Source organism: Aethalodelphis obliquidens, unplaced genomic scaffold (assembly GCF_003676395.1).
Source record: "Aethalodelphis obliquidens isolate GAN/ISIS:26980383/991018 unplaced genomic scaffold, ASM367639v1 scaffold27, whole genome shotgun sequence".
Classification (NCBI taxonomy): domain Eukaryota; kingdom Metazoa; phylum Chordata; class Mammalia; order Artiodactyla; family Delphinidae; genus Aethalodelphis; species Aethalodelphis obliquidens.
The window spans coordinates 519,428-532,925 of record NW_020837971.1 but is presented as its reverse complement, the minus strand read 5'-3'; the positions used below and the strand labels follow the sequence as shown (position 1 = coordinate 532,925).

At 34.0% G+C, this 13,498-nt stretch overlaps 1 protein-coding gene across 4 annotated transcripts in view; it reads right to left on the bottom strand.

The window, feature by feature from the left end:
- CACNA2D1 (calcium voltage-gated channel auxiliary subunit alpha2delta 1) overlaps positions 1 to 13,498 on the bottom strand; it is a 514,317-nt gene that overhangs the window by 235,087 nt on the left and 265,732 nt on the right. For all 4 annotated transcript variants that reach the window (XR_003436525.1, XM_027123784.1, XM_027123782.1 and 1 more), the window contains one exon: positions 9,274 to 9,333. Coding sequence is in view for 3 of the 4 variants with exons in the window: in XM_027123784.1 (XP_026979585.1) it covers positions 9,274 to 9,333 (60 nt within the window). In the remaining variant the exon portion in view is untranslated. The remainder of the gene's footprint in view (positions 1 to 9,273; positions 9,334 to 13,498) is intronic.

Below are 13,498 nucleotides of genomic sequence, written 5' to 3'. Positions count from 1 at the left end.
ATTTAATTTCAAAAAACTTTTTGGAAATACAAATGTATGAGGTCTTCCAATAGAAGCCTTCCAGGCTGAACATGAGCTATGACAATACAGGATTAAAGCTGAAAAATTATCAGAAATCTATTTTCATGCATTCATTTGCTGGAAGCTGACTGACTGTTTCCTAAAAAAGGGAAAAAAACATAAACAAGTGTTCACAGGGACACTAGTGAAATGAGGATAAGGTAAAAAATAAGTCTCCTCACAGACTCCTAAGGAAAGGTGCTTCTGCCTTCTTTGGGGGAAGAATTAAATAAATGAGAATATGAGAACTAGCTTCAGAGTCTGGTGATTAAAACTGTCTAGGGTTGTAATTTTTGTTAATGGGTTGTATGGGTTCCTTATACATTTTGGAGATTAACCCCTTATCAGATACATGGTTGCCTTGCACTCTGTTGAGTGTTCCCTTTGCTGTGCAGAAGCTTTTTAGTTTTATATAGTGCCACTTGTTTCTTTTTGGTTTTGTTGCCTATGCTTTGGTATCATATCCATAAAATCATTGCCAAGAACAATGTCATGAAACTTTTCCTCTATGTTTTGGTCTAGAAGTCTTAGAGTTTCAGGTTTTACCTTTAAGTCTTTAATCCATCAGACAACCAACAAGCATTGGCAAGAATGTAGAGAAACTGGAACTCTTGCACACTGTTGGTGAGAATCCAAAATGGTGTAGCCGCTGCACAAAACAGTATGGTTTCTCGAGAAAGTTAAGACTAGAACTGCTATATAATCCAGCAATCCCACTTCTGGATATATATCCAAAAGACTTAAAATCAGGATCTGGAAGAAATATTATTAACACTCCCATTTTCATTGTACCCTTATTCACAGTAGCTAAGATGTGGAGACAAGCTAAATGTCCAGCTACAGATGAATGGATATTAAAAAATGTGGTATATACATATAATACGATATTGTTCAGCCTCTAAAAAGTAGATGATTCTACAACACAATATGCATGGGCTTCAAGGACATTAAGCTAAGTGAAATAAGGCAGACACAGAAGGACAAATACTGCATGATTCCACTTACATGAGTTACCTAAAATAGTCAATAAAATCAAAGACTGGATGGTGGTTACCAGGGGCTGGGGAGGAGGGAGAAATGAGAGTTAGTAATCAACAGGCATAAAATTTCAACTAAGCAACACAAGATAAATAGCTGTGGAGATCTACTGTACATTGTACTTGTAGTCAATAATAATGTATTGTACACTTTGTTAAGAGGGTAGGTCTCATGTCGTGTTCTTATCACAATGAAATGTTTTTAAAGAAAAATAAATTTAATATTTTGTTCACTGTGGATTTTCTTATGAACTTTGACTTTTTTAAATAGTACATTAAAATATGATTTATCTAGTTTGAAAAAAAATCTATGGCTGGAAATTGGGTCATTCACCCTTCTTTCTGCACAGACTACACTATGACTCAAGTTCAAGTGCTTTGCAGTTTGGGATGCACCAGTTGACAGCAGCCTGAGCAGAGTGGTATTCTTTCACTGGAGCAACGACAGCAAATAGAGCACCACAGTCATGGGAGCTGGCAGATACTTGCTGGACTAGGCAAACAGCCATCTAGGGACTTGTGTCAACCTGTGTGTGAACACCTGGGACATACCACAAGGTTTCTAGAAAATATCTTCCTTCGTAGGGAAATAGGGCAAGCACAGAGCATCTTACAAAAATAATTATGCTGGTGGAGACTATAGAACTAAGAGTTTTTACATAAACTGATATTCAAAAGAATGTTATTTTTCTAAAATTGTATTGCAAGTTAGTGGCAAAGCCAACATTTGAAGTATAGATCTGCATAACTCCAAGCCCAGTGTTCTGTAACTATGTCACAGCTATGGGCAAATATATTCAGACTTTTAAAAAGTACAGTTTAAACCAAGTTTTTTTTTTTATTATTTCTCCACTGAAATTGACAATAAATGTTTAGAATAAAAATAGATACCTCAGCACTACAAGTAACTATTTTTAGTTTAAAAATTACTTATAGGCTACTGCACCGGACTATTATGTCTATTGTGCATTGTACTAGACTACAGTTTTTTTAGTAATGCTTTAGCCAAAGTTCTTATCCCCAGGAAGTTTACATTTTAGTGCTGAAAAAATGTGGAAAAAGGAAAATTATATAAGGAGTACGTACTTGAATATGAATATATACTGGACATTAGAGGGCCATATAAAACAGACAACAAATCCAAGATTGGTGGATCAAAGCCAAAAGGAAATTGGGGAGAGATGAGAGAGATTTCTAGGCAGAGATTATCAAAAGGTCTGAGGATGAAGGAAAGAATATTGTCTTAGGGAACCATCAAATAATTTACTCTGTTTGGGACTCAGAATCTCAGGAGAACGGTAATAGCTGCTGGGGAAATGTTCCAGTAGAAATGTATGAAAAATAAGATGGGGCCAGATCATGAAGGGCCTGTATATCATTTATGCTAAATGGAAAGTAACTGAAGATTTTTAAATAAGGAAATAAAGTGGACAAAAGTTTATAGAGCAAATCTTTGTAAACTATGCAGTAATTTTTAATGCTTATACATTTTTCTTCATCTTTTCAGTTCTTTTGTGGTTGAGACATTTTTAATATAGTAAACCCCACCTTAATGCAAATAAGTGGTGTCCGAAAATTTTAATTAAATGTAGCTCAAGTTATAGAGAGGTTAATGAAATACCTAAGTTCAAAAGCTCTCTTGTGACAACTACAATTTGATACCTGCAGATGGCAATAAATAACTCTAGCTTAAATATCAATGAGGTATTGATATTTGTGTGTTCTTCATGGCTACAATTTTTAGAATATTGGCAGCAATTCCTGGAATCTCCCACTAATTTAACAATGTTTTCATCAGCTCAATACCAGGACACTGAGGCAGCAGATTAGATTTGAAAAACATAAAGACCCATCCACCTCCGCATTTCCCAAGTTAGAGATGCCTGCCCTTTCTAACTCCTCTCTACCTTCCTGAGAGCGGGACAAAAAAGAAAGAAAGAAATTTACCCAGCTCCAATTATATCTAAGTTTGCATTATCCCAGGACATGCTGTCATGATGTCTTACTTAGGGAGTTCTAATGTATCATCATGTGCTATCATGTGACCTTCGTTTTAAAAGAAATAATACTGAGAACAGGAAGATCATTAGAACATATTAAACATTATTAAAAATAAAACCAAGATTATTGGCTAGGTAATTACTGGATAAATATTTTGCTTCTTCTTTTATTCAACATAAGAAACAAAAGAGAGGGGTTATCATCCAGGATAATTAATAATTTAAAGCCCACGGTTACTATTTTCTACTCTGCTACCTTATAATGCTCTTACCATGGGCATTTATGTGTATGTGCAAAAAGAATATGGTACCATGAATTTGCCTGGCTCTTTTCTACTAAAATGGTTTCCCACAATTTGAGGGTAAATCAGTTTTGCATTGTGGCTCCTTTTCATCTATCTTGATGATGAGGAGAAACTGACAAAACTCTTTAAAAAAAGTAGTAGTAAAAAATTGATTGTTTCTCTACATAAGAACTGTTGCATAATATGTAAGCTCTTGATTCCAAAAGGACAATTCAACCAAATGTAGAAACTAAGAAAGACTAAATCCAGCTAGAGACTAAAATCATTTTGATAATCTATTAAATTCATTCATTCATTAAGACAATGCCGCCCCCCCTACTTTTTTCTTTTAATTTTAAGAGTTTACTTGAGCAAAAATCAATTTGAATCAGGCAGCATCCAATCTATCAGATAGAAAGGAGCTCTGAGGAACTGTACAAAATGAAAGACTTTTACAGCAGAAGACAGTGGGGAAAAGGAAATTGTACCAGGCAAGAAAGGCAGGTTGGTTACTGCAAGGTTACTGTCCTTTAGAGGATGGCAGGGGTCTATCAGGCAGATTCCTAACTAGGGCTCATCAGGTAATTCCTGACCAATTGGTTTAAGATTCCATTTCTAGGAGAGTTGAAACTGTAAGTTAAGTCATGGTTTGGTGATGTGGGGCTTAGCATATGTGTCTCCATTTGGGGTTGATTGTCTTTTTTTTTTTTTCCTTAGCAATAGTTCTGCCTTTTCCAGACTGTCACATAGTTAGAATCATATCGTATGTAGTCTTTTCAGATTGGCTTCTTTAATTTAGTAATATGCATTTTAGGTTCCTCCACGTGTTTTCATGGCTTGATAGATCATTTCTTTTTAGTGCCGAATGACATTCCATTGTCTGTAAGTACTCCCCACTTGTTATTCCTAAAAAGCCAGCACTTCTGTATCCTGAACCTGCACAATTATAATTTAGAATAGTGTTTCTCTTTATACATTGTAACCAAAATAAATACAGTATGATTTCCTAGTTCCCATAGTCACAACTGTTCGTGCTGCAATCAACAGAGGTGATGTTATTTCATGAAATGATTAGGATAGATGAAATAATAAAATATAGAATGCCAGTGCCTATTAATTTAACTCATATAAACACAAAATTCTACATAGTACAACTTTTAAAGCAACATTTCCAAATATGATTTGAGTAAGGTAATTTTTAAAAAGTATATGTATATAATTAAAACTCAATTAGGAGAATTAAATTAGCCTGATTAACACTCAATAACATTCAACTTCACTAGAAAAATTCCCACCATCTCATTTAGTTTCTCTGTGAAGCTGGAGCTAAAAAAGGCTCCCTAAATGTTTTATTTACTGCCCAATTTCTAGACTGTCTGTACTCAGCATTCACAATAACAAGCTGATGCTAATAAGCCATACATAAAGATCCTACTTATTAAAATACAAATTAGGCACCCCTTATGTTAATACATGTGTACGTACAATTAATATCGCAGGCTTAGTTGGAAACAAAATTGCTTTAGTTAACCAACCATTGCAATGCAATCAAAAGAGATTTCAAAAGCAACTGGAAAAGATCTGTTCAGTAGAAATAATAGCAATTATTTTATGCAGAACAATTAATTTTCCAAGCTCCTTTTTCCTTCTCCCACCTGCCCTTAATAAAATAATTTGTCCATCATAAGTGACATGAGAGGTGCCCTTTAATGCCAGTAAGTTGCATGCAGACCTGAAAGGCAGCTGGTAGACACAGCTTATTTACAAATATTGGTTTGAACTTGTAAATGCATGACCGCATAAATCTTGATCCATTTAAAGTGTATGCCCTTTGTTCCCTCAATTGTACATCCAATTGGGAATTGAGTGGAGCTGAGGGAGAGTGTGAATTACAGGAGCCCTTTCTTGTTGCCAGCATTTTAGTATTTTGCCTTTTGTTCTTGTTATTCTTGAGATTTCTCTACACTACAAAGTACAGAATGTTAATCAACATTTTGCCTAAGTAATGTTAATGAAACTTCCCTACTTATACTAGAGGGAAGAATCGGCATATTATATTTCATTTTGAAATGCTAATGTACCTTTTAGGAAATTATTTCTGCCTTCTAAATCATCCTAGTGTTAAATTATTAAAGGATGGCATTAAAGAAGTATTGCACTGATGCATAGTTAAATGCCTTAGAAGATAAAAGGCTTATAAAGTTTAAAACAAGGACCTTTTGGAGTATGGCAGCATTTAACTTCAAATTAAACATTTTTAAATGTTTGGTTAAGATATTGACAAAATTTCTGATTGTTTTGTATGTAATCACAAAATAAAGAGACATTTAATGTTGATGATTTCTAATTTCCAACCATGCGTGAATTTGATTTTTATTATGGTCTTGAAGGATGTTTAACCTTATTGTATGTATATGAACTGAATCATCATCTAGTTTATCAGAAAAGAAACAAGGGAAAAGGGGAAAAAGGTCGCTTATTTTTGCACTATTTACTTATTTGAATTTGAAGGCAATCTTCTTTCAGGTTCTATTCTTCAAATATAAAATCACTACTATCTCAACTGTCTATCACCTATGGTATTTCAAAGGGAAGTGCTATGGTAAAGGCTTTAGGGAAAATATCAATTGTCAACATGCAAACTGTGACAGATATGTGTCCTGTGAACATCATTTACAGTCCATCAAGAAGGGTACTGGGGAAATGAGTTGACAGGGCTCTAAAGTTCTCTAATTTGTTTTCCCTTTAACAGTCTCTTCTAATGTCAATCAGTACATTCACAAGTCCTAAATAAATTGTGAGGTGACCTAAGGGGAAATTTAAAACAGAATTTGTTCAAGAATTCTCCCACGCGGTGACGACTATTTGCTAAGAACTCCTAACATTTACTGGGTAAACAATGTATTTTCTATTTAACCATAGAAGATCTAGTAATGGTATCTGTGTCATTGTGGAACTGAATTTGTCCTCTTGCATGACTTTTCCTAGCAATACTTCTGTTTGGATATAGGCACTGAGAGAACAGATAAAAGGAGTTACGTTTCAAGGTAAATTTTTACACATTTTGACATCCGACAAATATGAATACTGCTTAAAATTGTTGGCGCATCACAATTTAATTAGCTTCTTTTTTTCTTTCTTACCCTTACTATTGATGATGGTTTGGATTCAGTAAAATAGAGTACTGGCTAGCACACGCTGAGAGTTGCTGTGTCATCTACAGTGGTCACCCATTACTTTTGTAAGGAAAAATAAATCACTGCCAAAATGTTAACTTCGTGTTAATGAGCCAATATATCCGGGAAAGGAAACTTTATATACTACATTCCTATTTGTAAAGTTACTTTTAACACATCATTTCTCCCTAGAAAGCTGGAAAAGACATACAACCAATAAATGACTACATGAAATATTACCAAATTCCCTTAATGCAAGAAAAGCTTTTTGAAACAGCAATAGAATCTATATACTATGCAATCTGATTTGATGAACTTAATGATTTTTTGGATTCTCAGAAGCAATCAGGATTTAAACTAAAACAGCGCCAATTTATATACCAAGACTAGGCAAAATACAACATCTAACTTCACAACTATTATGCCTTTACACTGCTTTTACTATGCCACCTCTAAGATGGAGAAGAAAAGTAAATGTCACTAATTATCAGTTCTCGAATGGATATTTATTGGGATAAATTACTTTGGCTGTTTTTGGTCTATTCAAGACACACAAAAAAATGCAGGTTTACTTTCCTTACATCTAACAGCAACAAACTGCACTGTAAAATCTTCACTGGATGAGCTTAAAATTTGTCCTCTATACTCAGAAAGGTTGTGTTTTTAACTTCATCACTGATTTTTTCTTTATATATTACGGATGACATATTGATCTTTCTTAATGTACCTACAACAAACAATTGTGGATTAAGCCAGTACCTACATGATACCAACAAAGCAAGCAATATGATCAATTCAGGTGAAAGAATCAAACGGACAGTCAAATAGAGTCTCAACTGAGTAGACTAAGAGTTTACTTAAGAAACATAAATTTGTGGAAAAGACAGTAAAAATAAATAATATCAGAATCATCAAGCATGAAATACTATTTAACTGTTATCCTATATTATTAGTGAATGAAGTATCATTTTCTATATTTTCCTTTGATAGACAATAAAATCACATAAACACGAAGTAAAAGTGTCAACTGCTAAACCTCAGTTTAGTGTTCTATTGAACCACAACTTTCTTACCTTCAAATCTGAGATGTCTTGCAAAACATTCAAAGATAATTGGACAGTATTATCAAGCTGTCACTCAAACTCTAATCGTATTTTAAATGGGGCGAGGGGGGTTAACATCCCCCAAATGAGCTGTCTGGAATTTTTCTTTGATCAGAAACTAAAGAACTGTTGGTGGGAATGTAAATTGATACAGCCACTATGGAGAACAGTATGGAGGTTCCTCAAAGAACTAAAAATAGAACTACCATACGACCCAGCAATCCCACTACTGGGCATATACCCTGAGAAAACCATAATTCAAAAAGAGTCATGTACCACAACGTTCACTACAGCTCTATTTATAATAGCCAGGAGACGGAAGCAACCTAAGTGTCCATCAACAGATGAATGGATAAAGAAGATGTGGCACATATATACAATGGAATACTATTGAGCCATAAAAAGAAACGAAATTGAGTTATTTGTATTGAGGTGGATGGACCTAGAGTCTGTCATACAGAGTGAAGTAAGTCAGAAAGAGAAAAACAAATATTGTATGCTGACATATATATATATATATAGAGAGAGAGAGAGAGAGAGAGAGAATCTTAAAAAAAAAGGTTCTAAAGAACCTAGGGACAGGACAGGAAGAAAGACGCAGACATACAGAATGGACTTGAGGACACAGGGCGGGGGAAGGGTAAGCTGGGACGAAGTGAGAGAGTGGCATGGACATATATACACTACCAAACGTAAAATAGATAGCTAGTGGGAAGCATCTGTGTAGCACAGGGAGATCAGCTCGGTGCTTTGTGACCACCTAGAGGGATGGGATAGGGAGGGTGGGAGGGAGACACAGGAGGGAGGAGATATGGGGATATATGCATACATACAGCTGATTCACTTTGTTATACAGCAGAAACACAACATTGTAAAGCAATTATACTCCAATAAAGATGTTAAAAATAAAAGAAACTAAAGAGATTTTCACTATAAATGATACAATTCAAATATGTAACAGAAGTATTTTAACTATTAAGATCAGGCTTCTTCATTGTGTACCATGGATGCAAGAAGATATAACAGATAGCTAGAGACGAGATGGAGGGAGGGAGGAAGGAAGGAAGGAGGGAAGGAACTCATCACAAGAAGAATTTCTGCAATTTGTATAATTAGCCCAGTGACTCTTGGAGCACAAAAGCAGTTTATCAAAAAATAGGTGCAGAAGTTAATATCAGCTGACGTTTCTAAAAGCAGGCCAGAGCAGACGAAGGATAACTTCTAACTAATGTGGAGCAAGTTAAATTTTAAGAGGCTTTAATGCATCTGTTCTAACTTTAATTGCATTGCCCACTGTCAAAGTGACTACAATATGCATGTCACTTCTTAAAAAATGTCACTTGTTTTTCAATTAGTATATTCATAATACCTAAAAAGATTATTCAAATGCTATAATTTAATGTTATTTTTCTGTTATTAATTTTATAAATACCTTTGAGTATGAGAATATTTCAAGGTATTTTTTTAAAGCAACAAAGTACAGCTAGCTGTTTTTGGTCCCATAATACCTTAAGAGTCCATCACTAAAAAAAATATTTTAAATGAAATCATAATTATCCAAACACAAAACATCGATGTACTTATTAAATCAAGTGGTTAAAAAGGGTCCTTACTGCAAAATCCTCCCTCCACTGGTGGGCTGCTTGAACTTTCTCAGCTTCCAAAGCCAGGCGCTGGAAAGAAAATAAGAAATCTTAGAATTCAAATGACCACATGAATACATAATTGTTATATAGTGCTTGGGTTTTCAAATCAATTATTAAGACACATAAAAAAGAAGAGATTCCTTATTTGTGATTCATAAATTCTAAATCATTTAATACTTTAATTTACTGAAGTTGATACATATATATTTACTCTTCAGTAATATAAATAGCATAGTATTCTTGAATACCATTAAGTTTACTACCTCTGCCATCACTGGCAGTAGTGTCCACTTCCAGTGCTTTCTATCAATGACTAACATTTCATTTGTTTTTTTTTAAAAAAAGCTTTGATCACTATATTAACCCTAGTAGAATACTGCTTTTCATAAATACCCTTATAGCATATATTTCTATATAACTGGAAATGAAATAACAATGAGAATCAATAAATATGTGCTAAGTGCTGTATAGGCACCTTCTTAATAGCATTTTTAGTTTTTTACCAAAAGCCACAAAAATGTAATAATTTTCTCCTAGCTACAGTACATTCTTAAGAGTTTATTCAAATACCCATGAGTAACAAACAATCATAATCCACACATCTGAAAAGGCTTTATTCCCCCTTCATTCTTATATGCCAAAGTCGTTGGAGAATTCTAGCCTGACCTATTTTCCTTTAGCACTTTTAAAATGTTATTCCGTTAGGTTCAGCTGGAGATGAAATGCCTATTGTCAGCCTGCTAATGACTTTTTGTGGATAAATTCTTTTTTTTCCCCCTTGTCTAATAGTTTTTAGAGTTTTCTCTTTGTATTTTCCAGTGTTATTATCATATTCTCCGTGTGCTAAACTTTCACAAGACACAGTAACATTTACTGATTAAGAACAGATTTGAAACCTGACTGCCTGGGTTTAAATACCAACCCTGCTGCATACCAGCTGTGCAAACTTCGGAAAAGTTAAGTCTCTTCTCCCCTTTTCTAGTAGGAATAATGTCAAAATCTGCCTCATGGGTTGTTGAAAGGATTAAATGAGATACTATATATAAAGTGCTTAGAACAGTGCCTGGCAGACAGTAAGCAAATATACGTGTCAGCTATCTAACTATGAAGGACAATTAAGATTCCATTTGTACACTGTGTCCCTTGAGTAGTGAGTTCACCTGTAGCCTGCCCCCCACACAGCTAGGAGACAGGCAAAATGGGACAAGTATATCAGTAAATATAATAAATGTATTAAACTCATTTATTAGGAGATAGAAATGATCAGGTTAGGTTTTAGAAAAGTATAATCTCATAGTGGTTTGTTGATTCACGTTTTTGATCTTTCACTATGAACTATACTTCAGTGTGTGCTCTTGATGTGGAAGTCTTGCCCACACTGGGGAATGGAAACATCCCTTTCGACTAGTTTTATATTAGTGTATTGGCTTTTATTCTCTCTTCTTTAATATTATAATCATTTTTCTAAACTCTTACACAGGTATTACCAATGACTAAAAAATACCGCCTAGTGGGAAATTTCAAGTTAAGAACCCCTAAACTAAATCAATTTAAAGGAAAAATTCTCCAGTGTGCTTAAATGACAATGGTTTCAGTTTATCAACTACTAGACAGCAAGGGAACATAAAAGAAGCTAGTAAATGTAAGATATTGTAGCAGGGAGAGTAACCCAGAAAAGGTTCTCTATCCCTACAAGGTCAAAAACCTAAACAGAGAAAAACCAAGGGAAAAATGTATACATCTCATAATATTTATCACAATATTTTTGGAAACTCAAATTCTGTGTGAAAATGTTGCAAAAAAGTGAATAAAATGGCAAAACAAATGGAAATGGAAGCCATTTCTTTATAGGAAAACTTTAGTAGGGAAGATAGAAAAAGAAAAGACAGATGAGAAAATAACACAAAGGCATATTCTTGACAAAATTCAGAACATAAGTCTTCCCTCATTTTTAACAGGCCACATAATAACAGCTAAATTGTTCATATGTATGGGGCCAATAATAAAATTAAGCATTTTGTGAATTTAAACAAAATACTGGGTAAAATATAAATAAGTTAAATATTTTTTTAGATTAAGAAATATTAGAACTCTAAAATGTGTTGAAGAGGGATATTAACATGTTTTCCTCACGAGACACACAGAAGGAGGCTGCCCCCCAACAAACAAAACACATTGGGGGGCATTCACCCACAACGCCATACGTGGTTTGCAAGACACCAGCTCTAACTCAACCATGCTGTTCTCTACTCTGGAGAGCAGGAGAAGGTATAACTTAATGATCTGACTCAGAATCACATGGCTTATAATATGAACTTAATCCATGTTTAATAAGCCAGAGTGACAGTGATCATCACAGTTAATTATTTCTAGAAAAAAAAAGTTAAAGAGGGATGAACAATGGTCACAAACTATCAGACAATTCTCCTAGGGGGAGGAGAGTCCAAATCATCTTTATTTCTAATATATATAAACACTAATTTTATCAAGTAAATGATATTTATTGCAAGATTCTGAGATAGTTTTAGAAACCTAAAGACCTGTAGTTATGTATAAGAAAAAAAAAGTGTATTTTAAAAGGTTAGTTTAGAGCTGGAAAGTTGCTAAATATTATATATCCCCAGCTTGGAAATCCAGGGATACATAATCATGAAAATGCACTACTATTATCTTCTTTTTTCATGAAGAAATTAGTAATTTTTTTTTTTTTTTTACCTAGCAGATTTCACGACAAACCAAAATACAGAACTTTAGAGACTTAGCCTACCTCGGGGAGTGATACAAATAGTTGCTGATGGTGCTTTTTCTTGTGGCAAAAGGCCAGCTAGTCATGACTCATAGAAAACTGACATGTCTTCTGGACACTGCAAGTCCCTAATTAACTTCTATTCTAGTCAAGTGATATCTTATTTTTAAAGCCAATGACCTACCGTTAAATGCCACAGGCAAATTGTGTTAAGACTGATAAAATTCCTACCTAATAAAATGTGAATATTTGCTCAGTAGGACATCCCTGTTTCCATAGTTAGCTATAGATATATAAAAATAGACCCACAGCAATAAGCAACTTCAGAAAAAGAAAATGTGTCTTTTCTCATTTAATTCATAGTACAGTTTAATATAGTATCAAACATTAAAACCAGGCGGAGAATCAGATAGAAACAAAAAACCCAGTTCAGCATAAATACCTACAAGAGAAAATTGAAAATTCTGCTCATATTAAGGTAAGTGAGAAAGTTTCATTAAACGGCTTTATTATAAATGAAACAGCACATGTATATATGAAAATCCTTTGGGTATGGAATGATAAGTATATATACAATGTCATAAAGGTAATAATAATATGTACATCCCTACCTACCTACTGGTTTGAGCATTTAAAATAAAAACTCATTTTAAAGACTTTTAAGGACTCACAAGTTTAACGAAATGGACTTGAACAAAAGCCTTCCGACTCCAAAGCTTATTCTTATTCCACAAGACCAATCTTTAGTTCCCACTAAACCCATCAAAGTGTTAACATCACTTGGCATTCACAGAATACATGAAGACATAGTAGTATCAAAATAAAAAACACTGGTAGAAAACTATTTCAGATTAATGGAAAATTTCCCAGTAATTTTTAGAATTTTCTAAAGGCAAATTCTAAAAACAGCACAACATGTCGTATGTCAATTTGGAAACTATCTTTATATAAGTCTTGCCCTCAAATCCTGAGAGAATGCTGCTATTCAGAGAAAAAGCTCTTGATATGCAGTGATCTGCAAGGAAAAAAAGAAAAACAAAAAAGAAAGAAATAGATAATGGGAAAGGTTTTATCAGATCAGAGAAAGATCAGCTCCCTTGAAGGCCTATTCATTCTCAACCTTCACCTTTTTGTCATCTTTATCTCTTCCACTAGCGTTGCATCTGGCAAGTGATATGAAAGTTTAATAAAAGCAGTATAACTGTACAGTATAAAAAGAAATAATTCTATCATTCTCCTTAACAATACTTAAATGTATTTTTTTCTTGGAAATAAGAGTATTTTCCAAACCTGTAAATAACTTGCTTCCTAGACTGTATGTTTATTGCAGATGAAAGATAAAGTTCTCTGAAACATTTAATTACAAAGAATTTTCTTTTGACAGTTTTGAAAGTAAACCTTCAGGGATCATATGACAGTTCCATTAGACTCCAACAATGTTGGTAC